General features: G+C 46.9%; 3 protein-coding genes across 9 annotated transcripts in view; 2 read left to right on the top strand and 1 right to left on the bottom strand.

Annotated features, from left to right (window-relative positions):
* Positions 1 to 8345: 8345 nt before the first annotated feature.
* Positions 8346 to 26038, bottom strand: part of LOC117676286 (uncharacterized) — a 43847-nt gene continuing 26154 nt past the window's right edge. For 4 of the 7 annotated variants that reach the window (XM_034435666.3, XM_060694266.2, XM_060694265.2 and 1 more), the window contains 3 exons: positions 11857 to 11895; positions 10851 to 11002; positions 8346 to 10737 (listed from right to left, as the gene is read on the bottom strand). In XM_034435666.3, the coding sequence (XP_034291557.1) occupies positions 8938 to 10737; positions 10851 to 10988 (1938 nt within the window). In that variant the 5' untranslated portion in view covers positions 10989 to 11002; positions 11857 to 11895 and the 3' untranslated portion in view covers positions 8346 to 8937. Of the gene's footprint in view, positions 10738 to 10850; positions 11003 to 11856; positions 11896 to 21948; positions 22396 to 26038 lie in introns of those variants that run through there. The other 3 variants (XM_087881208.1, XM_087881209.1, XM_087881207.1) reach the window with 3 other exon arrangements.
* Positions 16407 to 20849, top strand: LOC148111488 (uncharacterized). Its single transcript, XM_087881206.1, has 3 exons — positions 16407 to 16494; positions 16636 to 16787; positions 16989 to 20849. Exons 2-3 carry the CDS (start codon positions 16650 to 16652, stop codon positions 20010 to 20012), a joined length of 3162 nt encoding a protein of 1053 aa, XP_087737332.1. The 5' UTR covers positions 16407 to 16494; positions 16636 to 16649; the 3' UTR covers positions 20013 to 20849.
* Positions 22418 to 25013, top strand: LOC148111487 (protein S100-A11-like). The gene is made up of 3 exons (XM_087881211.1): positions 22418 to 22695; positions 23710 to 23868; positions 24723 to 25013. The coding sequence occupies exons 1-3, from the start codon at positions 22693 to 22695 to the stop codon at positions 24888 to 24890; spliced, it is 330 nt and encodes a 109-aa protein (XP_087737337.1). The 5' UTR covers positions 22418 to 22692; the 3' UTR covers positions 24891 to 25013.

The following is a 26038-nucleotide window of genomic DNA, read 5'->3' as shown; positions in this document are numbered from 1 at the left end:
GTCTCGCCCTTGCGCAACAGGCTGGGTGAGGTGTGATGCCCCGTTAAAAATGACAGAAGTGTCGGAAATCTTTTTTTCACCCTGGGCGGGTGGGGTGGGGTGTGGAAGGCCGAGTGAGAGGTTGAGGTTGGGGGTTTGGACAAGCCGGGCTTGGTGAGTGAAGGAGCCACGTTGGGCATAGCTGGGGGCTGAATCAGAGGGGCAATGTGGAAGGGGGGAGGTTCCCGTCACCGAGCCATGATTAAGAGGGCTTGGTATAAAAAGCTATAGGTTGCCAGCTGGCTCTCCAACCGAACCGTGTGATTTTTCTGCAAGGCTGGAACTCGGCGAACAGGTGAGTGGAGCGGGAGGTCGAGATGGGTCAAGGGATGGATGGAAGGAGAAGAGGTGAAATCGTGGGCCTTTTGGAGCAATGGAAGCCCTGAGTATTGTAGGGAGGAGGAGGAGGAGGAGATGAAGGAGGAAAGGGGGATGAAGAAAAGGAGGTTGAAGGAGATGATGAAGAAGAGGATGGTGGAGGAAAGGAAGGAGAAGGGGATGAAGGAGGAAAGGAAAGGAAAGGAGATGGAGAAGAAGGAAAGGGGGATGAAGAAAAGGAAGTTGAAGGAGATGAAGAAGAGGATAAGAGGTAAAAGAGAAGGGAGGATGGCGGAGAAGAGGTTGAAGGAGAAAGAAATGGAGAAAGGGATAAAGGAGGAAAGGAGATGAAGAAGGAAAGGGGGATGAAGAAAAGGAGTTGAAGGAGATGATGAAGAAGATGATGATGGAGGAAAAAGAGAAGGGGATGAAGAAAGAGATGGAGAAGGGAATGGAGAAGGAAGAGAAGGAGGAGGGAATGAAAGAGGAGGAGATCTGGAGGAAGAGGCTGAGAAAATGTATTGATGCTCCTTGGATATAGAACCTGGGGAAATGGGGTGGGATGAGGGACTCATAGAAGTTGTTCACAAATCTGAGCAAGGAAGGAATGTAGTGGAAGGACCAGGGCTGAGACAAACTTCACATTGCTTCAGAAGAAGGTAGGCAGACACTGACTGCAGCTTCCTCTGTTCCAAGTTCAATCTTGGGGTTTCTTGAGGTCCATGAGGACTAGGATCTTTGTTCTAGGGAGGAAAACTTCTTGAAAAAGCACCAGCTTTGAATGCTTAGATGCAGCTGGAGCCTAGGGAGTGGTAATAAATCCTGCCTGGTAGACCGTCAATCAGTCTTGACTACCAAGATGGAAAATGGCCATCACAAGTCAACATTGTCCTTTCTCTGCTCTTTCATTGCAGGACCCTTAAAATGTGTGAAGAGATGTCTCACCTTCTGCGCAACATTCGCAGCATCATCTGCATTTTTGAGAAGTATGCCAAGGATGATGGGGACTGTAGTACCTTGAGCAAAGGAGAGCTGAAACAGCTGATCCAAACAGAGTTTGCTGACGTCATTGTGGTGAGTGCTGAGAACTTGGGCCAAAAGGAAGGAGGAGACCAAGATGGATTGTCTAGTAGAAGAAATGGTAGAGAATTGGAAGCGTAAAGTAGGAAGGGACAAAATCTGGGCTGCGGATTATGATTAGACGTGATTGTGGTTTGTTGGCATTCAGTGCCTCCAAATATGTTGGAGAACCACAACTGAGTTCTAAACCAAACCACCATGTTATGTTCTGGGGCGGCAAGTCAACCCAATCAAAGAGGAAATTTGCATCCTAAATGATCCTTCAACTTTTAGTGCTCCCAGCCAGATGCACAGAATCTATGAATCGGTCTCTCTACCTATTATCTTAAACCTACACAATTATTTTTTAAGAAACTTTCTAAGGGTTTGCACCAGTTACTAGTTATGTCCTCCTAAGAACTTAGTAGTTGAATGCAGGAAGAGCAACAGATCCGCAGTTTATTCCCTAGAAATATTTTTGGATCTTTTTTATAAATTGGTTTTATTCTTCAACTTGTTTCCTCATTTATTTATGGGATTATGAGAGGGGCTCAAAAAAACCCTGCAAAGATAACCCCATTAGATGTCCATCAGAATAGAGCACACGAGCGAAGCCATTCCTGGGTATCAGGGCATAATTGAGAGGAGCTGAGATGAAACAAATGGATCTTCTTATAATCTTTTTGGGATTTCTTCTTTGCAGGATCCATACGATTCCAAGACAATTGAGACAGTGCTACATCTGTTAGACACTGACTGTGACGGCAAAGTGGGCTTTGAAGAATTTACAGTCCTGGTCTTCAAGGTGGTAAAAGCCTGTTATAAAAAAGTCCAAGAATGCCAGGGTCCAACAGGTGGGCCATCCCAGCGAGGTAACCCCAGCGCTCAGCAGCGGGACATCCCACCACAACAAGTGTCCAAAGGTGGACCATCCAAGCGAGATATCACCAGCACTCAGCAATGGGAGATCCCACCTCAACAAGCGTCCAGAGATGGACCATCCCAAAGAGATACCTCCAGTACACAGCAGCGGGACATCCCACTTCAACAAATGTCCAGAGATGGACCATCCCAGAGAGATATCTCCAGTATACAACAGCGGGACATCCCACCTCAACAAGTGTCCAGAGATGGACCATCCCAAAGAGATACCTCCAGCACACAACAGCAGGACTTCCAACCTCAACAAGTATCCAGAGATGGACCATCCCAAAGAGGTACCTCCAGTACACAGCAGCGGGACATCCCACCTCAACAAGTGTCCAGAGATGGACCATCCAAGCGAGATGTCACCAGCACTCAGCAGCAGGACATCCCACCTCAACAAGTGTCCAGAGATGGACCATTCCAGAGAGATACCTCCAGTACACAGCAGCGGGACATCCCACCTCAACAAGTGTCCAGAGATGGACCATCCAAGCGAGATGTCACCAGCACTCAGCAGCAGGACATCCCACCTCAACAAGTGTCCAGAGATGGACTATTCCAGAGAGATACCTCCAGTACACAGCAGTGGGACATCCCACCTCAACAAGTGTCCAGAGATGGACCATCCAAGCGAGATGTCACCAGCACTCAGCAGCGGGACATCCCACCTCAACAAGTGTCCAGAGATGGACCATCCAAGCAAGATGTCACCAGCACTCAGCAGCAGGACATCCCACCTCAACAAGTGTCCAGAGATGGACCATTCCAGAGAGATACCTCCAGTACACAGCAGCAGGACATCCCACCTCAACAAGTGTCCAGAGATGGACCATCCAAGCGAGATGTCACCAGCACTCAACAGCAGGACATCCCACCTCAACAAGTGTCCAGAGATGGACCATTCCAGAGAGATATCTCCAGTACACAACAGCGAGACATCCCATCTCGACAAGTGTCCAGAGATGGACCATCCCAGAGAGATATCTCCAGTACACAACAGCGAGACATCCCATCTCGACAAGTGTCCAGAGATGGACCATCCCAGAGAGATAACATCAGCACACAGCAGCAAGAGACCCAAACCTCACAAGTGTCTCCTCGTCCTTGCCAAAAACTTGTGCCCCCTAAGAAAATGTTAGACGCAGAGGAACTGACTCAGGAACAGAAGAGGGAGAGGACCAGAGTAGAGACCAGTTATGACAATAAGGAGCAGTCCCAACAGGAAGCGGCTTCTACTCGCCCAAGAACACAAACACCCAGGGTGCAATCAGTTCAGAGAACAATTGAGGACATGATAAGGGGAAATCTTACCTGCCAAACTTCTTCAGCAGAAATGAGAACCGAGCAGGGGGATGCCCAGGGGCATCCAAGTGCTCTTCCCCCCAGGCGTCGCTGTCTTCAGGAACCCCTCAGCCCAGATGAAGAAGCAAGTCAAGATGTTCTTCAGAGTGTTCCCCAGCAATCATCCCAACAACGTCTGATGGAAGAGCAGAGCAGCACACGTCAGAAGGATGTGACCTCCCAAATATCAGTGCAGGAAAGAAGTCAACAATCAGCTGTAGAGATGGAACAAATCTCAGCTGGGGAAGTCCCCCGTGAACCATTGCGAGAAACTCATCAAAGGCCTTCTGGAGGAAGGAACCAGCAAGTGGAGGTTGAAGAAAGAAGATCAGCATCTGGCCACCTCAGGAATCCCCAGGTGGTCCAGATTTCTGACCAAGAATCCCGTTCTGTCACACTCGGACAGCATCAGAATGACCAACACAGACGTCAATCTCAAGGAGTTGAGCAGCATTCAGTTGTCCAACAGGACCAAGAAGTTGAAGCTCCAGGGCAGGTCATAAGTAGACGTCAAGAACCTCAAATGCCAGTCTACCGACCTCATCAAGAAAAGGAAAGGAATCCCACAACATTAGGACAATGCCAACATGGTCCATCAGAGCAGAGAGCTGTGTCTCAAGAATTGACCAGGCCTCAAGTAGCTGAGAGATACCCACGTGGTGAGCCTGGAGAGATCACAATTGTCCAATTTTCCCAAGGTTCTTCTCCCAGACGCCCATTCCAACCTGCCCAGTTCCAGCTGAAACAGAGGCCATTACAGTTCCCTCCTCCCTGGTCTACAAAGCAGTAAACACTTCCTAGAAAGCCAAGAAATTCTCCACAAAACCATGGAAACACAGATGATCCACCAAGATCAATCCAAGTCACCCAGGACTTGTGGCAGCTTTGGAGAAAACTTTCCTGGGTTTGCTCACCAACTACATCTTACAAAATGTGAGTGGAGAAGCACAGCCTACAGCCAGTTGCAGTAAATGCCATGTGTGAGCTGCATTAAGATTGGTGGATCTCAAGTAGTTTAGATCTTGCTTTGCTTCTTTATGAACAACCAGGATCCTTGCTTCAAACATGTCTACATGCAAGGAATCTTTGAGAAGAATCCTGAGAACTTCGTAGCCATGTTCTCTCTCTCGTCTCTGTCTCCCGATAGGCCCACCTAGCCTTGGTATCACAAGAAGGACCATGTGAAGTTCAGGATGGGTGGTTTATTGGATATAGCCTCCATCTCCAGCTATCTTTTATACCAAATCAATAATACTTATCACCAATCGTTCCATAACGCAATAAAGGATCCAGCTTTGCATTGAGTGAATGTCCCCATGATCCAATGAATATCAGAATTGTATAACAAAATTGTTCATGAAATGGTTGAGTTTCTGTTCATACTATAGATGTTCCAGATCTTCTTAGGTCCATGATCCAATGAATATCAGAATTGTATAACAAAATTGTTCATGAAATGGTTGAGTTTCTGTTCATACTATAGATGTTCCAGATCTTCTTAGGTCTGTGTTTCTCCATTTTGGCTACTTTAAGATGGGTGGACTTCAACTTCCACAAATCCCCAGCCACATGAATGGCTGAAAAGTTCTGGGAGTTGAAGTCCACTCATCTTCAAGTGGTCCAAGTTGAGCCACACTGCCTTAAGATGTCCACCATATTGTACTGTAGAATGAACGGTCCAGCTCAACCGTGTCCCAACCTAAAAGTGTGATGTAGACAATCAACTGTAAAGGGTCAAAAATGCATCGCTAAGCATCAAATGGATTCCTTGTGTATTTTAACCAATCTAAATTGTTCTTTCTAAACTTCTGCTTCTTTCTGTAATACAATAAAAGAATATTTGCAAGCACATGTGGCACGCTTCCTTTTTACGACACAATGATTTTGTGCTTGAAAAGAAGTAGCAATCACCCAAACTGACCCTTTTCAAGATTGGGTTGGCCTTTCAATCATAGACTACAAGGTCAAGATCGAGAAAAACCATCTAACCGTTGTCTGATGGTCTCCACCTATGAAGTAGGACTCTTCCTGAGTTGGTTGACTCAAGAGTCATGTCCTACTCATGAGAATAAATTGTTAAGGTCTATACTTGGGCTTAGAGGACTTCAGGCTGAAGTCTTGGACCCTTGAGACTGAAAATACTTCAGCTGGGAGTTCTGGATTTGCGGGGGGAATGTATCTACTCATGGACTTCTTTGGTTGTCCATCCAAACTTTAGTAAGACTACATGTAAGAGTACTGCATCCAGTTTTGGTCACCACACTATAAAAAAAACTCTAGAAAAAATGCAGAGAAGAGCAACCAAGATGATTAGGGGGCTGGAGGCTAATACCAGGGCTGGGCTGCTGGGGGTTCGGCAGTGTTTGGGAGAACCTCTAGCTAAGATTCCATGCAGTTTGGTGAACCCCCAAATCCCACTCCAGGAGATATTAGATATCACTCCATCCACTGTCCTTCATTTGGATTCAGTTTAATCCAGTCTACATTTTGGCCTAACCCTGTTGGTTTTGTACAATTAAAATGAAATCAAATAGATCAGAGTTGGTTTACTCTCGGCAATGCTGAAGTAGAATCCGCTTTGGTTTGAATCAGAATAGAGCTGGAAGGGGCCTTGGAGGTCTTCTAGTCTGCTCAAGCAGGAGACCCTAGACCCAAGATGGCAAACCTTTTCCAGACCGAGTGCCCAAAATGCTCCCCAAACCCCAAAATGCAATGCACGCACAGCCACTGCATATGCACCCCACTCCTCTGCATGCAACCCCCAGCACACACCCCACGGATGCGCACGCAGCCTCCCACACATGCCCCACTCCCCGGGCATGTGCGGCAGAGACCCAACGACCAGCTGGCTGGCGGGAGGTGCATGTGCATGCACAGTGGAGCTGAATTGGGGTGACGGCTTGTGTGCCCACAGAGAGGGCGCTGCGTGTCACCTGTGGCATACGTGCTATATGTTCACCATCACGGCCCTAGACCATTTCAGACAAGTGACTGTCCGGTCTCTTCTTAAAATCCTCCAGTGATGGAGCACCCATAACTTCTGAAGACAACTTCTGTCCTACTGGTTAATTGTTCTCACAATCAGGAAGTTTCTCCTTAATTCCAGATTGCTTCTCTCATTGATTAGTTTCCATCCGTTGCTTCTTGTCTTCCTTCAGATGCTTTGGAGAATAGATTGACCCCCGTCTTCTTTGTGGTAGCCCCCGAAATACTGGAACACTACTATCATGTTCCCCTTCTTTTCTCTAGACTGGCCAAACCCAGATCCTGCAGCCGTTCTTCATATGTTTTAGTCTCTAGGCCTTTAATCATCAGTGGCTCAGTGGCTAAGATGCTGAGCTTGACGTTCAAAAGGTCGGCAGTTCAGTGGTTCGAATCCCTAGTGCCGCGTAACGGAGAGAGCTCCCATTCCTTGTCCCAGCTTCTGCCAACCTAACAGTTCGAAAGCAGGTAAAAAATGCAAGAAGAAAAATAGGGACCACCTTTGGTGGGAAGGGAACAGCATTCCGTGTGCCTTTGACGTTGAATCATGGCGGCTACATGACCACGGAGACGTTTTCGGACAGCGCTGGCTCTATGGCTTTGAAACAGAGATGAACACCGCCCCCTAGAGTCGGGAATAACTAGTACATATGTGCGAGGCGAACCTTTACCTTTACCTATAAACTCAGAACAGTTACATGGCTTTAGTTAGAGAAACAACATCTGATGATCTTCGTGCACCATCTTGTGGTCAATGAATAGGTAGCAGATTATTTTAACAAAATATATTAGGCATGGGATGTTTTTAGAGCTGTGTTTCTCAGCCATGGCAACTTGAAGGCATGTGGACTTCAACTCCCGGAATTTCCCAGCCCGTGCTAGCTGGGGAATTCTGGGAGTTGATGTCCATGCATCTTCAAGTTGTCAATCCTTGCTTTAGAGAATGTTGTTCTCCATGCTTGGAGGATACAGAATCACAGAGTTGGAAGGGATCTTGGAGCAGAGGTGGGTTTCAACAGGTTCTGACCAGTTCTAGAGAACCGGTAGCAGAAATTTTGAGTAGTTCAGAGAACCGGTAAATACCACCTCTGACTGGCCCCGCCCCCATCTATTCTCTGCCTCCCGAATCGCAATTGATCGGGAAGAAATGGGGATTTTGCAATAACCTTCTCCTGGAGTGGGGTGGGAATGGAGTTTTTACAGTATCCTTCCCCTGTCACAGCCACCAAGCCACACCCACCAAGCCATGCCATGCCCACCAAGCCACACCCACCAAGCCATGCCACGCCCACCAAGCCACACCCACAGAACCAGTAGTAAAAAAATTTGGAACCCACCCCTGCCTTGGAGGTCTTCTAATCCAACCCCCTGCTCAAGGAGGAGACTCTATCCCAATTCAGACAAATGATTGTCCAAACTCTTAAAAACTTCCAGTGTTGGAGCATTCACAACTTCTGGAGGGAAGCTGTTCCACTAATTAATTGTTCTCACTATCGGGAAATTTTTCCTTGGTTCTAGGTTGGTTCTCTCCTTCATAAGTTTCCAACTGTTATTTTCTTCTGCCTCTAGTGTAGAATTTCCATCATTTTCTACAAGATGGATTGTGTCTTCACCTATTTCTAACCCCAAAGTGTCCACCCGAGAACTAAAAGTCAACCCAAAACACAAACAACATGGACTTTGTTTAGAAGAAACTGCTCTTTATTTATCTTGTTTCATTTCCATCACCACGTAGCCCACCCAAAAACCCACGAATCCACCAAGTTTACCCTAAATCCAAAGTTAGAGAAAAATCAGAGAAGAAAGGGGAAGGGGAAAACAGAGAACTGTTGGTGTTCAACAATCCGATGGAGTTGACAGTCGTCTGATCAACGGTGAACACCTTCGTTTTGTACGTTCAGCATCAAGGAAGAACCAGGCTGGTTTCCGTTAGTCCACCTTGAGGAATGCTCTTGATGGATGTCTTCAATTTATTCTTCATTATGGTTCCTTCAACGTTAGTTGAATGGCTAGGATAGTTGGGGAAAATATAGTTACGTTATTGACTATAGTAAGGCTACAACTATGAAGAAACCGGTTGGTTTCTTGGTCAAAGATTCCAAAAGAAGGCCCAGGAACCCAGAGCCACTCCAGATATTGATCAAATGACAGTTCCCAGCAACTCTCGTCTTAGAGAAGATGGACCAGAACTACTGGGAGATGTAATTTCTCAAGGTCTGGAGAACTATTAGTTACCCAACTGCTGCTTACTTTGGCTTCAACCTTTGTTTCCTAGCCCTTCGTGTTTGGCATAAGGCTACGGGGCTCAGATCTTCTGAGTTCAGGAGCTCTGCGTCTGGAAATCTGCTGTGGGCTGCTGGGATCAAGCTCTCTCCGACCAGCCTCAGAAGGACTTGCCATGTCTCGTCCTGTACGTCTCATTCGGGCATCTCCTTCTGGAAGTCTCTCCCTTTCACCATATCTGGAGGCACTTCCTTGAGGCCTTCTCCGATCTTCACCTCTGGTTTCACCTTCAAGGGACATGGCATGTCTTCCATCTCTCTCCCTGTCCCGGGATTCATGTTCATAATGTTGTCCTTCCTGGTTGTCTTCTCTCTCAACTAATTCACGAGGTTGGAGCCTTCTCCTCCGTTCAGCATCTCTTTCTTGGGACCGAACTTCATAGTTACGGGGTCTCCTCAGATCATCTCTCCTTGGTTCTTCATAACTTTGAGATCTATCATACTTGGGGTCCCTGGGTTCAGGTTCTTGGGATTGGGGTCTCATGCTTTCTGTTGCACGGGTTTCCTCCCGGCTGAACTCCCGCCTTCTCCGCTCTACGTCCTCAGGACGTTGGGATCTTCTGACTTCTTCTCTGCCTTCAGACTCATGAGATCGGGAAGGTCTGTCCATGTTCTCAAGCTCAGAAGAATAGGGCCTCCTCCTCCTCTCTTGTTCCCTGCGTTCCAGATCTTCCACTTCTGGTCTTCTGGAAGCTTCACGTGGTTGTGGTCTGCTCCACTCATCTTCATCACGTCTCCTTTCAGATCTTCTGACTTCTTCCTCTTCTGCCCGGATTGCTCTACGGACATCTTCTCTCGATTGAAAGACAGAGCGTCCTTGACTCCTCCTCTCACTCTCTCTGTGGTCAGCTTCTTGGAACTGTGATCTTCTCTCACCTTCTCTGGACAATGGGCGAAGCTCCTCATATTCTTCTACTGGGCTACGGTGACGAATACGATCTTGGCGCTCATCAGCCACACGGGGTTCAAAGGCACGAGACCTCCGCTCACTGTGCATTTCCAGCTCCCTCCTACCATCTTCCCCTTCTCGCCGTTCACGAGACGGACGACTTCTTTCAACATCGTAATCTGCACGATCCACTCGGGCTTGAGAACCATGTCTGAAGTGTCTTCCTTCAGTCTCTTGGCCCCGGCGTTTCCTCCCATCTTCCCTCCTGGATATGACTATTGGAGAATAGAGGTCTTCTTCATCCCTGTCCAGGAGACCTCGAGCTTCACGTCTGTCATTGTCATTTCTTCTCACAAGTTCTCGGGATTGGCGTGGAGAGTCTTCTTCCAGTGCTGATTCCCGTTGTCTCCGTTGACGGGGTTCTGGTATCTCAATATCCTCCCACTCTTCGGGCTCAAGGCGTCGTTGTTCAGGTTCTCTTTCCTGATGTTCCTGAGATGGACGGTCTCTCCTATCACCATCTCTCAACTTACGATCATGTCCTTCAAAGTGGCGGTCTACTTCTTCTCGAAGTTCACTGGAAAGTTCTCCTCGTCTGCCTTCTTCCATGGATTGAAGGGGGATCCGATCGGCACCTCGTCTCTCACGGACATCGTCTCTTCTCCTCTCCTTCTCCAGGAATTCCCGGAAGTTGCTTTCATTCCCACGTGGTTCCTCGTCACGCACAGCTCTCCTGCTTTCCTCACTGTATGAAAGACACTCCTGGAGATGCCAGACACTATAGCAAGCGGTGGCCATTTCGAAGATGAGGAAGAGGAACTCATTGAAGTCAACGCGATTATCTCCATTCACGTCCAGCAGTTGGAAGGTCAGCTTGACAATTTGAGGATCACGAGGGTTCTGGGGGGGAAAAAAACCCAGAAAGATTTTACTTTCAAGACTGGACAACTCTTTCCCACCCAACCTCTAAAGTTTCAAACTAGCCTTCAAACGTTTCGGTAGAACCTCCTTACCTCTAGAATGTCACCAAACTCTTTTTGGATGAGTCTTTTCATTTGCCTTCGCTTCATGGAAGAACGCTCACTCTTCCTGTCGGCATACTTCTGAAAGACGGCGATGATGGTGCAGATACTGTCCACGAGACCAGCCATGTCAGAAACTTTGTCTGCAGAAACAAGGGAAAGAAAATTTGCACCTGTTTTGACCTAGGCGTTCCCAAACCATGAAGCAGACTTCTTATCCCGACAAAAATCCCTTTTTATTAAGTTACTGTGAATTCCTCTCATTCACATTCAGCAAAGTCTTTCAAGGGTGAATTTACACAGACCTTATCTGGCTTGGAGAGCTACCAGGCCGATATCTTCAAAACTTGGCAAGGAGTGTCCGAGAGTCACGAACCAATTAAGCAAACTAACTGCCTCCTGCAAACTCCACTCCCCTTTTGCTCCTCTTTTATTCCCTCTGGGAGGAGCCATTCATCGTCCACCTGTGGCCTTACTCCCATGTTGACCCTTGTTCCTTAGCTGTTCCCTTCGTCTAGCAACTCTGTGCATGCGCACACTGGGAACAGGCTTCAGCTCTTCGTCTGCCTCACTGATGTCTGCCTCCAAAGGCAGCTGATAACTGTCATGCTACCCTGGCCGCCTCTCTGCCTCCAACGCAGAGTCCTCATCAGAGCCTTCCCCAGGCTCAAGGACTGGGCCCAGGTTCCTCCCCAACCTCCTCACTGTCCGAATCTTCTACCAGCTCCGCTGGCCTCTGGCGGACCACAACAACACCCATATTTGAGTCCCAGGATAGGCTAACCTCCTTTCACTCACCAACGCAAAGTCTCCATCCTCCCTGCCTTTTTCCTTCTCCCCCTTTGCTAAGCTACATTGCCCCAAAATATGACTCCTCAATCTTTTTAATCAACCCAACTTCTCCTCTTTCCAGCTTGGTCCTGCGCTTTCTAAATTTCTCAGCAATCTCCCAAGTTTAATTTTCTTTCCCGACGTAGCAACGTAGTTTTCAACTCACCCAGCTCAGTACATTCAACGGTTGGAAGTCTTCAGGGAACTGTTGGAGAATAGTAGGTATGTGATTCCTTTTTATATATTTCTTAAGATGCTGACACCCTGCTTGGATGATAGATAAATTTATGTCCAGCCCAGCCCGGTTTGCAACACCTCGCCTCTTTCAAGCAGGTTGTTAATCCTTGTATTTCAACTTACCCCCTTATAGCTGTCTTTTTTTAAATAAACATACCAAAATAACATCAGTTTCCAGGGAATAACCGGAATTCTATCTTTTCTGGGTTAGATCTCCGATTAAATATTACGTGGGTGGGAAGAAACCCGTACTGGTTAATGAGAAGAGTTTTTTAACAAGAGACTGGACAGCCCCTTGTCTGGAATGGGATAGGGTCTCCTGCTTGAGCAGAGGGCTGGACTAGAAGGCCTCCAAAGTCCCTCCAAAATCTATTTTGTAACAGCTGATTTATAACCACTCGTTTAGTGACCTTTCGAAGTTATAACAGCACTGAAGAAAGCAACTGGTCCTCATGAATTTTGCAGCATTTCCCCAGTCACGTGACAAAAATTCAGAAACTTGGCAACCAGTATGTATGTGTAAGGTTGCGGTATCCCCAGGTTGTGTGATCTCAGGTTTGTGAGTTGCAAAGCAAAATCAGTGTGGAAACCGAATTCATTTCACTATGATTTGCTGAGCTATGATAAAAGTCGTACAATGGGGCACGCGTCACTTCACCGTTCTGCTCAGTGACCGGAATTCTGGCTCCAATCATTGTCATAAGTCAACTCTAACTTTCAGAAACTTTGGGGAATATAAATTAGGTCCACTTTTGTTCAAATAATGATTAAGAGAAGGAGCACGGAATAGCAACCAAGCTGGAAGCATGAAGGGTTTTTTTTCATAGATCTGGAGCAAGTGTCAAATTTTGTATCTTGTATGCAAACCAGGCTTCAATTCCAGTGGTAGTATTCAGCTGGTTCAGACCAGTTCGGGTGAATCGGTAGTGGCAACTCACCCCGGCGCTATGCTGTCCTATTAGCCGTGTTTTCTAAGCTGTGCGCATGCATGCAAGCCGTGCAGACGAGCAAAGTGCTTTTGCAGAAGGCACACATCAGTAGTGGATTGCCCCCGGTTCGCACCGGTTCTATAGAACCAGTAGTAAAACCGACGGGAGGCTCCGCCCACCGACCCCGACGTCATGAAAACGCTTCTGCGCTTGCGGAGAAGATCGTGCGCGGCCCCGCTGCAAACCGCTAGTAAAGGTAAGTAAAATCCACCCCGGCACACATGCGTGGAAGGTGTGCATGTGTGGAAGGCGCGCACATGAGCGAAGCATGTGCGCACGCTCACATTTTCTGTGTGCGGTGAACCGGTGGTAAAATTATGTGAAATCTGTTCAATTCCCCATTCTTTCCTTCTTTAGGATACAACATATTTTCCTTCCCCAGGTGTTGCTTGGAGTAATACTTATTCGAGATCCCCGTAGCAACTCAGACTTGATGGCTACTCGAAACTCCATGGTAGAACAAGTCTTTGACTAATCATTCCTGCTTTTCAAAAGGTGGGGGACTTTTTTTTAGAGCAAATCTTTTTTAAGATAAATAACACCGTGAGCGAATGACAGCCCGCACCCTTGGGGTAATAATACTAATTTTAGGGCCGTCGTTTCCTTCTGGGATGAAGTTCTTCAGAAGGAGAGGAAGGGAGCACCTCACGTATTTATCGTTCTGAATAAATCAAGGATGCGATCCAGGGGTCAGCAATCCGCAGCTCTGGAGCCACATGTAGCTCTTTCACCCCTCTGCTGCGGCTCCCTATCACTCAAAATATGCGTCACAACTGCCAATGTGTGACACCCACCGGCACACAATTTATTGAGTTTTTCGACCCCCGGTAGGCCAACCATGGATAAATCCAAGAAAAGAAAAGTTTCAGAAGAAAACAGAACATTTAATTCAACTACATATGCTAGTTCTGTGACCACTCAGGAAATAGTCAGGCACGGGAAGGGTTTTGTGGCTCCCGGTGTTTTCTTTTCTGTGGGAAACGGGTCCAAATGGGTCTTTGAGTGTTTAAGGCTGCAGAGCCCTGGTCTAAACTAAAGCATGGAAGCTCAGAGGTTCAGAGAAACATTGCATTCGTCCTGCATTGAAATTCCGTTTTCTAAAAAGATCTGGGGATTTGGGAGAAATGAGTAAGGACGGTTAACTTCCTAGCTTCTCTCAGAATGGCAGATCATGAAGAGCAACTGTGAGGGACGCTTTTGTTGGAAAGGGCTTTGCTATAAAAATAAGTGGTGGGGAAAAAGTGGGTTACTTGGAACCCTGACATTCAGCTTGAGTAATCTTTCCACCTTCTAATAGCTGGGGCCAAGCTTCATTTGTACAACTGTCCTATGTTTCTTAGCTCCTCAAACCCTACCAGATCCAAAACATCAAAGTTGGCATGTTGACATTCAAAGCAGTGGGACTCCACATTTTTCAGGTTCCACCAAATTCCAGTTCCCAGAAGCCACCACTGGATAAGCATGCTGGGAGTTGGGGTGAAGAAACATCCAGAAGGCTTTTAACCATCATCATGGGCTTTGGGGGTCAACAGTTATCCTTGCAAACGCAACCCCCCAAATCTTCCAAGTCAAAAGTTCAACCAACTGTTGGCCTCTTGAAGGGAGGTTCTCCAGACAAGATCCATCATCCATGCTTAGCCATACCTTGAAGCTTTTGGGGGGGGAAGGTCTTGAAACCTTGAGAAAGCATCAGATGACCATGTTATACTGGCACCGAGTCACAGCCTGCTGTTTCATTGAAATATCTTCCTGAAATCACAACCTAGAGCCGATTGTGCTCATAAAGGTGATGTTGGTGAATACAAGCTTGGGTGTGCTACAGGTTGGAGAAACAACTAAAGGAAGAGAGGTTCATTTTGACTTCTTACAAGGACAGAGAAGTTGCCCCAATTCAATTCAGCAAGAAAAATGATCTGATGGTCTTGATCTTCTCATGGGAATCATCAAACCAGGTCTCTTTTGGGCCCAAGAGTTTGATTCAAAAGCTGGAGCTTGCAGCCCACCAGAGTTGCTGCATTCTCCATTTGGAGAAGACACCCATTTAAATTTAACCACTAGATGAGTTAAGGTATCATTATCCGAGGTGTAATTACCCCAGCCGCTAAAACAAGCGGCTACAGGACAAAAATTACTCACATCCTTTTCTGCAGGGAACGAAAAATAACAAGGAGGTGACCTCGACAGGTTGAACAAACAAGGCAGGGACCCTTAAAATAAAGTGATAAATGGTGTAGGGTAAGGACCAGAGAACTTTGAAGGAATAAAACAAAAGGAATATTTCTGAAAATAGTCACAGTGTTGACCCGCCTTGCTCAAAACATTTGTAGTTGGGCAAACAAGGTTGCCCTCAAAGTTCTTGAGAACTTTTCAGCCCTCTAAAAAAAAATGCCCCCTTCTTTTGGGGATCCATCTGTGGAGGACGTATTCCACCACTGAGCACATCCAACTGATTAAGGTGGGGGAACGCACTGTACAACGTACCTCATAACTATAATTTTTATTGCACATTTTCCCATATCTTCTCTTATCACTATTACTTCACCATAACTGTTAGGGTTGTGCCAAGCTTGGATTCAAAACTCGACCTGGTCCCAAACATTTTCTTGCCCCAAACTGTCTCCAAACCTACTGGTTGAGGAATTCTGGGAGTTGAAATCCACTTACCTTAAGGTTGCTAAGGTTAAGGTTAATTTTAAAAATTGGAAAGGGAGGGGACAATCACATAAGCTTGGGCTCCTGGAGAACATTCGTACCCCTCAAACTTGGTTCTGTTTCTCCTTGTAGGTTTTTTGCAAGAAAAATAAGAAGTTGAAGCCTGGGAAGATAAATCTGTCCTTCACCAAGGCCATTTGTTTGACTCCCTCCATTAGTGACAGAAGTTTCTTGAGGTTCTCCTGCTTGGTGATGACAGAGAATTGGACCTCACCCATTCTTGGCCTACAAGATCTATCATTCTGGGATATATTGCTTCCCAACCTGGAGGAAAGCTAATGAATAGAGCTAAAAGCCGTTGATTGATAGGTCTCTTCTGGACCATAATCCGTGGAATTCTGCACCAGATCAAACCATAAATCCTGATGTTGTCACAAGACCTTGTGTTCTTCTGCCCAAGCTTAAACTCCCTTCCTTCTGGAAACCAACCTTAGTTTTTGAACTTAAGACGAATTAAGAAACCTGCATGTGCTATGGAACTCATCTCTTCCAACCCTCACATTGTATGATGTCCAGATAAAACCAGACATGGACACCTCAGAAGCTGGGAGACGTTGATGATCACCCTACAAGGTATGGAAGGCACGGTTCTTTCCTTCTTTAAAATTGCAGGAAGACAGCAAATGCTATTTTAGGCTTCCATTTTGGGGAACATGACAACGACGAGGTGGAAATACAAGTCGCCGAGCAATTTGTTCAGAAGACACAGAGGTGGAACGAGCCGGGGCTGAAGATGAATCAGATCATCCACTGAAGAGGGTGTCGCCTTGCATTGTACAATTAGCCAACCTATAAAAGAGGTTCGGTTTCCTGGCACTTCCACACTTTTGTTTCTTGAGGCTGCTCACCTGATTTTGCTGAGCTGGGTGAGTTGAAAACTTGGAGGGGGGGCATCAAGACAGGAGAAGATGGGGACAGTTAAGCAGTCCCTTAGAGGTTCTTGAAAGGGATGACACCCTAGAAAGATAGAGGTCCTTCTTCATTGTCTCTTTTTCCTGTCTTTGCAGAAAGGGACTTCAAGATGAGCTACTTTCTGGACAGTGTCTGTACCATCGTCGGAATCTTTCACAAGTATGCCCGATGCCAGGATGGCAACCTCGCTCTCAACCGGAGAGAAATGAAGATGCTTATCCAGAAAGAGTTTGCTGAAGTCTTGGAGGTGAGCACCAACTGTGGGGGATGAGGGACAACATTGGGCAATGCCCACTGTTGGGTAAGCCAACCACTCAGCAATCCTATTGGTCAGGACAACCTATCTTAGGATGTCATTCCATTTAAAACATAATAAATGATCATCTTAAGAGTGAAAAATGTTTTAAAAAACCACCCCTCTTTCTTTTTTATTTCTCGTCACTTCTAGAATCCTTGCGACCCTCAGACGATTGAGCTCACTTTCAAGCTGCTGGACGTCAATGGAGACAGCTTGGTGGATTTCAATGAGTACCTGATTTTTGTCTTCCAAATTGCCAAGGGTTGTTACAGGTACCTGCAGCCCAGAGAGTATCTTCTTCGGGACGAGAGTAGCAGAGCCCTGCGCGAAGGAGAAGCAGGAGAATCCAAAAGAGGAGGTCAGCAGCTTCAGGATGAGGAAAGGAGAGGAGACTTTGTCCATGAGAGACAAGGTTCGGATAGGACTTCCCTACATTCCATGGATGAAGGAAGACGGGGGGAGCTGGTGGGACGCTACCTTCCCATTGAACCTGTAGAAGAAGTAGAAGAAGAAGAAGATAGCAACTTTGAAGGACATGATCGTGCGTTGAGAGATGGTGATAGGAGAGACCGTCCATCTCAGGAACATCAGGAAAGAGAGCCTGAACAACGACGCCTTGAGCCCGAAGAGTGGGAGGATATTGAGATACCAGAACCCCGTCAACGGAGACAACGGGAATCAGCACTGGAAGAAGACTCTCCACGCCAATCCCGAGAACTTGTGAGAAGAAATGACAATGACAGACGTGAAGCTCGAGGTCTCCTGGACAGGGATGAAGAAGACCTCTATTCTTCAATAGACATATCCAGGAGGGAAGATGGGAGGCAACGCCGGGGCCAAGAGACTGAGGGAAGACTCTTCAGATATGGTTCTCAAGCCCGAGTGGATCGTGCAGATTTTGATGTTGAAAGAAGTCGTCCGTCTCGTGAATGGCGAGAAAGGGCAGATGGTAGGAGGGAGCTGGAAATGCACAGTGAGCGGAGGTCTCGCGCCTTTGAACCCCGTGTGGCTGATGAGCGCCAAGATCGTATTCGTCACCGTAGCCCAGTAGAAGAATATGAGGAGCATCACCCATTGTCCAGAGAAGGTGAAAGAAGATCACAGTTCCAAGAAGCTGACCACAGAGAGAGTGAGAGGAGGAGTCAAGGACGCTCTGTCTTTCAATCAAGAGAAGACATCCGTAGAGCAATCCGGGCAGAAGAGGAAGAAGTCAGAAGATCTGAAAGGAGACGTGATGAAGATGAGTGGAGTAGACCACGACCACGTGAAGCTTCCAGAAGACCAGAAGTGGAAGATCTGAAACACAGGGAACAAGAGAGGAGGAGAAGGCCCTATTCTTCTGAGCTTGAGAACATGGACAGATCTTCCCGATCTCATGAGTCTGAAGGCAGAGAAGAGGTCAGAAGATCCCAACGTCCTGAGGACGTAGAGCGGAGAAGCCGGGAGTTCAGCCGGGAGAATATCAGAGTAACAGAAGTTAGAAGGAGGAGATCCCAGTCCCTTGAGCCTATGGAAAGGGATATCAGATATGTCCGATCACAAAGATATGAAGAACCAAGGAGAGATGATAAGAAAAGTCCCCGTAATTATGAAGTTCACTCCCTAGGAAGAGATGTTGCAAGAAGGAGAAGGCTCCAGCCTCGTGAATCACCCAAGAGAGAAGACAACCAGGAGAGGCAACGGTATGATGAACATGAAACCTGGGACAGTGAGAGGGACAGGAGAAGGCCTCAGTTATGTTACTCAGAATCCAGAGAAAGGGAGATGAGAAGGCCTCAGCTGGTTGACTCAAGAGTTGATGAAAAGGGACAACTCCAATCAAGAGAAGCAGTCACCAGACCAACACAATCGGATAGTTTTTCTCCATCTGATAGTTCAGGAGAATATGACCGGAGTGGACAACAGATATATGAGTCCAGACATACTCTACAAAGAGAAGGGAGGAGACAAAGTTATGATAGACTAAGCAATGGCCAGAGACAAATCTGGGCAATTGATATTGCTCAAAGAGAAGATGAAGGGCAAACGAGAAGCAATGTTGAGATTAGAAATGTTTACCAATTCCGTGATGTTGACCACAGAGAGACTGAGCACCAGAAAAGAACCTTGATACACGATTCTGACGATGAAAACATTGATCAGAGGCAGACCCAAACTTATGAGGCTAGCTCAAGAGAAGGTGAAGACCAAAGAAGAACTTCATCCCATGACTCTGGTACAAGACAGATCAACCAGAGGAGATCCCCAACATATGAGGTTGGCCCTAAAGACGATCAACGACCAAGGAGAATGCCATCACGTGAGTCTGTTGACCAGAGATGGAGGAGCCACACACAAACTGACCTAGTAGAAGATGGTCAGAAGCCTTCCAACCCATATGAAATTGACCGAAGGGATGGTGAGCAACAGAGGACAGTGCAGTCCTCTGATCCTAATTTCAGGGATACTGAAGTAACACAAGATAATATGGGGGACAGCACTCAGCCACGTGAAGCCACCTCTCTTTCCAATCAAACTGCTGACCGTGAACTTGATCTGCTGAGAGACCAAAGGCCACCAGAGTCTGGTGAATCTCAACCATCAAGGAAGCCTGGAGAGTCTAAGGCAGAACGAAGCCTGGTGAGTCCACACAAGCAGCACCAGGCCACAAGAGAGAGCCAAAGTTTGTCTGGACCAGAACGGAGAGGTCCCCAAAGAAGGTGGCTGCAATACCATCAAATTGAAGCCCAAGAAGCTGGAGCGGACCAAGTCCAACGACAGGTAGGTTCACCTGTAAGCAAGAGAGCTATCTCCCAACCAAGCAAACGACAGATCACTGAGGGCCAGGAAAGCTTGATCCAGGGATACCATCCCACACCAGCCCCCCAAACTGAAGGTGAGTCTGAATTATCTCCGGCTGAAGAGGGAGACAAAGCTCAAGAACCTGTTGCTCTCAACCAGCAGCAAGTCCACCGTGAAGGAGAAGCTCCTCAACCTGAAATGGAGGAACCCAACGTGGAGGAAGATGACGGAAGTGGCTCATGGGCCCAGGAATCTCAGCCACCTTTGGAGGACGATGACCAACAAACCATCATGGAGAAGCCGAGCAGTTCTCTGTTAGAAAGCAAATCGTGCATGATTTGTAACCCGCTGTATGAATATCTGTTGGCCCAGAAGAAGCAGGAGCAACCCTAGAAGTTGGGATGAAGATGCGAGCTTGGAGCCCACTCTGCTTTCATGTCTTCCTTTCTTTCTGCAGATGTTCTTTGATCCTGTTGAGTTTTCTTCTAATCAGTTAATCTAATCATCTCTAAATCAATCCTTCTGGTCCAAGGCGATACCCAGCAAAGCGTATTATGGGGTCCTGATCTCTTCCCTTTGGGATGTATCCATGAAAATGTAAACTTAGGGTGAGAAAAAGGCAAGGGGTCTCTGTAATCATCTGGGTTTTCCTCTAATCAGGGTCTCGATCAGCCCCTTTGCTCTTCAGTGATTCTGAAATACCTTCCAAACTCCACAGGTTACAAGATGAGGAAAGGTAATAGGTAAATGTTCCCCTCGCACATCTGTGCTAGTCGTTCCTGACTCTAGGGGGCGGTGCTCATCTCCGTTTCAAAGCCGAAGAGCCAGAGCTGTCCAAGGACGTCTCCGTGGTCATGTGGCCGGCAGGACTCAACACCAAAGACGCACGGAACGCTGTTACCTTCCCAACAAAGGTCGTCCCTATTTTTCTACTTGCATTTTTAGCGTGTTTTCGAACTGCTAGGTTGGCAGAGGCTGGGACAGGTAACAGGAGCTCACCCTGTTACTCAGCACTAGGGATTCGAACCGCTGAACTGCCGACCTTTCTGATCGACAAGCTCAGCGTCTTAGCCACTGAGCCATCACGTCCCACAATGAGGAAAGCAAACCCCAAATTCTGCCTGGAGTGATCAAGAAGCAAATCTAGATGGATGTAGACCCCCCCACACCCTTCGGTGTCCTTAGGAATCTTTCTTCTAAATATCAATAAATTCCTTCTGATTGAATGCATCCATTCTTCCCCCTTCCTTCCGTTTCTTTCGTCACACAGTATTTCCTTACTTATTTTTATTTTTTTTAAAGTGGGGGCGATTCCTCTGTTGGCCACAAGGTGGAGGGCAGAGCGCAGAAAAATCAGCCGGGATTCAAGAGGGTTAAATATTCGGTGGAAATGCTGGTTTCAAGAGCCAATGAGAGTTTTTTTTTTTTTTTTAAAGTTCATGTTCATGTCACAACTTGCAAAGGGGAAGGTTGGGACAGACACAACCGCAAAAACGCAACTGGGAGGTTTCGTCTTTCACAACCACTGCAATTGTGTTCCCCTGGATGTTGCCACAGGCTCTGTTTAACACACACACACCTTCCCTTTTGGTTGCTAAGGAACACTTACTGAATTTTTGCCCAATTCTTTTCATTAGCACACAACCATGCAGTTCTTTATTTTTTTAAAAAAAAATCTCCGCTGGACTTTTTCCAGTTTGTAAGAGGGTGGAGAAGGAAGTCAGCTTATCTTCAGAAAATTCTTCTGAAAAGAAACCCCTTTAAAAAAAAAAAAGGTAGGAGGGGAGAGTAGGGGGGTCGTGAGCACGCATGCCCACACCCAAAATTCAATGCCCCCCGCACTCCCGCACATGCACATGTGACAACCACCACCCCACACTCCCCCACCCCGACTTTTGGCACACAACGGCAAAAAGGTTACCGGTGGGCCTGTTTTTTGCCCTCCCCAGGCTCCAGAGGCTTTCTTGGAGCCTGGGGAGGGTGAAAACGGCCTCCCTCACCCACCAGGAGGCCCTCTAGAGGCCAGAAACAGCCAGTTTCCAGACTTCCCGTGGGCCCAGAAGGCCCATTTTTCGCCCTCCCCAGGCTCCAGAGGCGAAAACAGCCTTCCCACCCCTAACCCCACCCCCCGGAGGCCAAAAATGGCCCATTTCCCGACTTCCGGTGGGCACGGAAGGCCTGAAAATCAGCTGGTTGCCACGCGCATGTGCACAGGAGCTGAGCTAGGGCAACGCTTGTGTGCCCACAGATACGGCTCTGCGTGCTACCTGTGGCACACATGCCGTAAATTCGCCATCACGGCCCTATACCATTTCAGACAAATGGTTACCCAATCTCTTCTTAAAAACTTCCAGTGTTGGAGCATTCACAACCTCTGGAGGCAAGTTGTTCCACTGATTAATTGTTCTCACTGTCAGGAAATTTCTCCTTAGTTCTAAGTTGCTTCTCTCCTTGATTAGTTTCCACCCATTGCTTCTTGTCCTGCCCTAAGGTGCTTTGGAGAATAGCTTGACTCCCTCTTCTTTGGGGCAGCCCCTGAGATATTGGAAGACTGCTATCATGTCTCCTCTAGTCCTTCTTTTCATTATTGAAATAGATTGAAAGCTTAGGCTGAAGTCAGATTGCTACCAGTTGAATATTGGCCTGCTACACACAAAGGGAGATTTATTTTTTCTCAACCGAACCAGCTGGGAAGTCTTCAAAACCGAAATATAGCTGATTCCTAGCAGCTGGGAAAGCTCAACCAGTTGTTTTCCTGCCTGTTGGCTGGTGATTTCTGCAAAATTTAGAAAGAGAAATGAGTGAGTGAGTGAGTTAACCGGAGAGAAAAACCAACTTCCCTTTAAGTACATTCCTGAGTGAGTGGAATAAGGTGGGGCGTGTGGGGTTTTTTTGTGTGTGTGTGTGTTAGCCTGAGTGTGCATTTAGCCAAAATTGCTCAACAGTCGGGGAAGATACAGGTGTTGGCTCAACCGGGGAGGGGCTGAACCCTCCCTTCACCACTCTGGTCTCCAACCAGCTCACCAGCAACAGCCAACTTTCCTCTCTGCCCGGCAAGTTGCCAAGCACAGCTATGGTAAGTGCACCTGGGCCTTGGCTTGGAGGAGGATGCCTTTGAAGTATGCCAAGACAGAGGGGTTTCTGTTTGCAACCCAGGGGGGGGGAGGGCAGGAAACCCCCCCACCCCCACCCAAAAAAACCACAGAGCCAGGATGCCTGGTTTCTGTCGATAATAAATCTCTCTTATTTATTTATTTGTTCAATTTGTATGCCGCTTTTCTCCGAAGACACAGCGCACTCTCTAATGGCATGTGAGCCGTCGCCCCAGTTCAGCTCCCAGCAGCCAACTCGTCTCCGGATCTCTGCCATGCATGCTTGGGGGCTAGGGACAGGGCATGAGGGGGCATACATGTATATGTGGAAGTGGGGCATTTGCGGGGGGGCACACACTGCATTTTGTGGGTTCGGGTGCACGTGCATTTTCACATGGGCATGTGCGTTTTGGGCACTCGGTCCGGATAAGGTTAGCCATCACTGCCCTAGTGTTTCACTCCCTCTCTTCTTCTTAAAGGTTAGTTGGTTATCCCTTATTCTCAGCCAGATGGGGGACAATGGTAACTGGAGTCCCCCCCCCCCCAGAGCGAGCGAACAAGCTGTTTTACTCACAGGAGTGAGCCACTCCCCAAATAATTCATAGCATCTCCATAAAAATTAGAAAGTTGTTTCCGAAGGGGTGGTGGGAGATTTTGCAGATGTTATTTTGTTGAAAAGCAGAAAAAGGTACGTTAAACGTAGCACTTATTCCCCGTCTATTATTTAAATTTGCAAAATGCACCGCTGACAATTAGCGAAATTAATGATTTGCTGGCAATTCATGTCTTCGATAGTTAGTTGGAGCATCCAGAACTTCTGGAGGCAAATTATTCCACCGGTTCATTAGTCGATTTCATTCGGGCCAAGCCCTCGCCTCTCCTCTCCCTTCGGGCTCCCGTTGGAAACAAGATGCTTCTTTGATTGACGCGTGCATCGTTGCGATATCCCGAAGCGAAAGAGGCACATTTTTTAAAATGCAACTTTTTCACTTCTGCAGTCGTCTAAGTACCCTGTGGGTCCCACCGAAACCGAGCGTTGCATCGAGTCACTGCTGGCCGTCTTCCAGAGCTATGCTGGGAGAGATGGAGACGGCAACACACTCTCCAGGAAAGAATTCAAAACATTCATGAACATAGAGCTGGGCTCTTTCACAAAGGTATGATTTTCAGTTTATGTCTCTCTTCAATATACTTGGGAAACCTTTTCTTTCCCAAGGATTCAGTTTAGGAATCCTGCTTCGTGGGGTATGGGCTCCCCCTGGTGGTGGGGTTGTAGAATTGCAACCCCAGGATAGGCACCGAGGCCTAGTTCGATGTTTTCATTGTTATGGGAACAAGGCAAAGGAGGGTTCAATCAACAATTTCAAAGCAAACAAACCAACAAACAAAAAAGAGCTATTTGGAGTGCTGTTTCCAGTCAGAGTTCTTACCAGGATGTGTCCCGTGAAAAATGCTGAGATAACAGAATAAAAGAGGTCTTCTAGTCCAAGTGCCAGGCTGGAAACCTTATACCGTTTGACAAATGGTTGTCCAATCTCTTCTTAAAAACTTGCAATGTTGGGTCACCCACAACTTCTGCTGGCAAGCAGTTCCACAGGTTAATTGTTTTCACTGTTACGAAGTTTCTCCTTAGTTCTAGGTTGCTTCTCGCCTTGGTTAGCATCCGTCCATTATTTCCTGTCTTGCCTTCAGATACTTTGGAGAATAAATTGACCCCCCTCTTCTTTGGGGCAGCCCCTCAAATACTGGAAGACTGCTCTTATGTCCCACCTCGTCCTTCTTTTCACTAGACTGGCCATATCCAATTCCTGCCACCATTCTTCTTATGTTTTAGTCTCAACCTCTTTTTTGTAACGTGGTGACCAATATCGGACACAGGATTCCAGGCATGGTCTTACGAGGTTTTTGACCAATTATCCCTCAAGAAATTCATTTTGAATTCAGTTTTTTCATCCAAAAAACTGGTCTCCTATGATCTTTTTTTTTTTTTTTTTTTTTTGATCCTTTGCAGAACCAGAAAGATCCAGGCGTTGTCGACCGTATGATGAAAGCCCTGGACAGGGACAACAATGAGAAGCTGGACTTTTCCGAGTTCTTGAACCTCATTGGAAGTCTGGCATTGACCTGCCATGCGCAGGTGGCATCCCCGCCCACCACCGGGCCCCACCAAAGACCATGAGGGCACCTGGGCAATTTCAAACCTTGTCATCCAAAGCATTCCAAAATCGGGGAAGGATGTGTACAACATCCTTTACTCTTTTTGTTTTCCTTGTTAAAATTAGAATAAAATCGAGAATTAAAAGCAGATTCCTGGTTTGTCCGCGCACATAGGAGCAGAGAGCTGTGTTGGTCACACGGAGTCACGTATTTGCAGGACTGGGAAAGTTAGCCTTGGTTGAAAAGGAATCGAGACATCTGAACCCCGACTCCGAAACAATTTGGGTTTTAAAAATAAAGCTGCTAGTCCTCTGTGTTTGGGGAAGGAGCAGGGCAACACAGCAGGTAGCATTCTACCTGGCAGGATAGGGTATGAACAGACGATCAGGCCTTTAAGACGTCTAGCCGGACTGGATTTTATTTGATTTATTTATTACCTATTTGTAAATCTTACCTTTATCTAACTTACCTCAAGGTAACTGTATAGATTTATTTGACACTCTCTCACACGATGTAAACTCCTCCGCTGGTTGGGTTGACGCTAAAGGAGAGTCAGACATGTTTTCCAGCAGGAAATCTTTTCAAAATACTGTACAGGTAGGTAGTCCTCGACTTACAACAGTTCATTTAATGACGGTTCAAAGTTACAACAGCCCCCAAAAAAGTGACTTAGGACCATTTTTCACACAACTGTTGCAGCATTCCCGGGATCACGTGATCAAAATTCAGACGCCTGGCCAGGGACTCACATTTACGACGGTCGCAGCGATCCCCTTTTGTGACCTTCTGACAAGCCGAGTCCAGTGGGAAGCCAGGTTCACAACCACTGTGTTCCTGACTTAGCAACTGCAGTGATTCATTGAACAACTGCGGCCAGCGAGGTCATAAAATGGGGCAAATTCACACATTTCATTTTTTTTTTATCTGTACACTGCAAAACCGGTGTTAAAAAATGTAATGCGCCTTTCCTAAATGGGCCATACCAGGTTGAACCACTAGAGGGCAGTACGCAAATATAAAATATCTATAATTTATGTCCTTTCTTTTTCTTTCTTTCTCTTTTTCTCTCTCTTTCTCTTTCTTTTGTTTTTCTTTCTTTCTTTCTCTTTCTCTTTTTTCTTTTTTAATTTGATTTATATGCCGCCCTTCTCCGAAGACTCAGGGCGGCTT

The sequence above is a fragment of the Pantherophis guttatus genome, chromosome 18, assembly GCF_059756535.1.
Source record: "Pantherophis guttatus breed Tessera chromosome 18, ASM5975653v1, whole genome shotgun sequence".
NCBI lineage: Eukaryota > Metazoa > Chordata > Lepidosauria > Squamata > Colubridae > Pantherophis > Pantherophis guttatus.
The sequence above is the reverse complement of the archived record's forward strand: the minus strand, read 5'-3'. Positions and strand labels throughout refer to the sequence as shown.

What these genes read in the sequence shown, in the direction of transcription:
- LOC148111488 (XM_087881206.1), top strand. Translation starts at nt 16,650, where the DNA reads ATGAGCTACTTTCTGGACAGTGTCTGTACCATCGTCGGAATCTTTCAC. An exon ending in AGTTTGCTGAAGTCTTGGAG is followed by an intron (nt 16,788 to 16,988) that starts GTGAGCACCAAC and finishes CGTCACTTCTAG; the next exon opens with AATCCTTGCGACCCTCAGAC.
- LOC148111487 (XM_087881211.1), top strand. An exon ending in AGCTGGGCTCTTTCACAAAG is followed by an intron (nt 23,869 to 24,722) that starts GTATGATTTTCA and finishes GATCCTTTGCAG; the next exon opens with AACCAGAAAGATCCAGGCGT.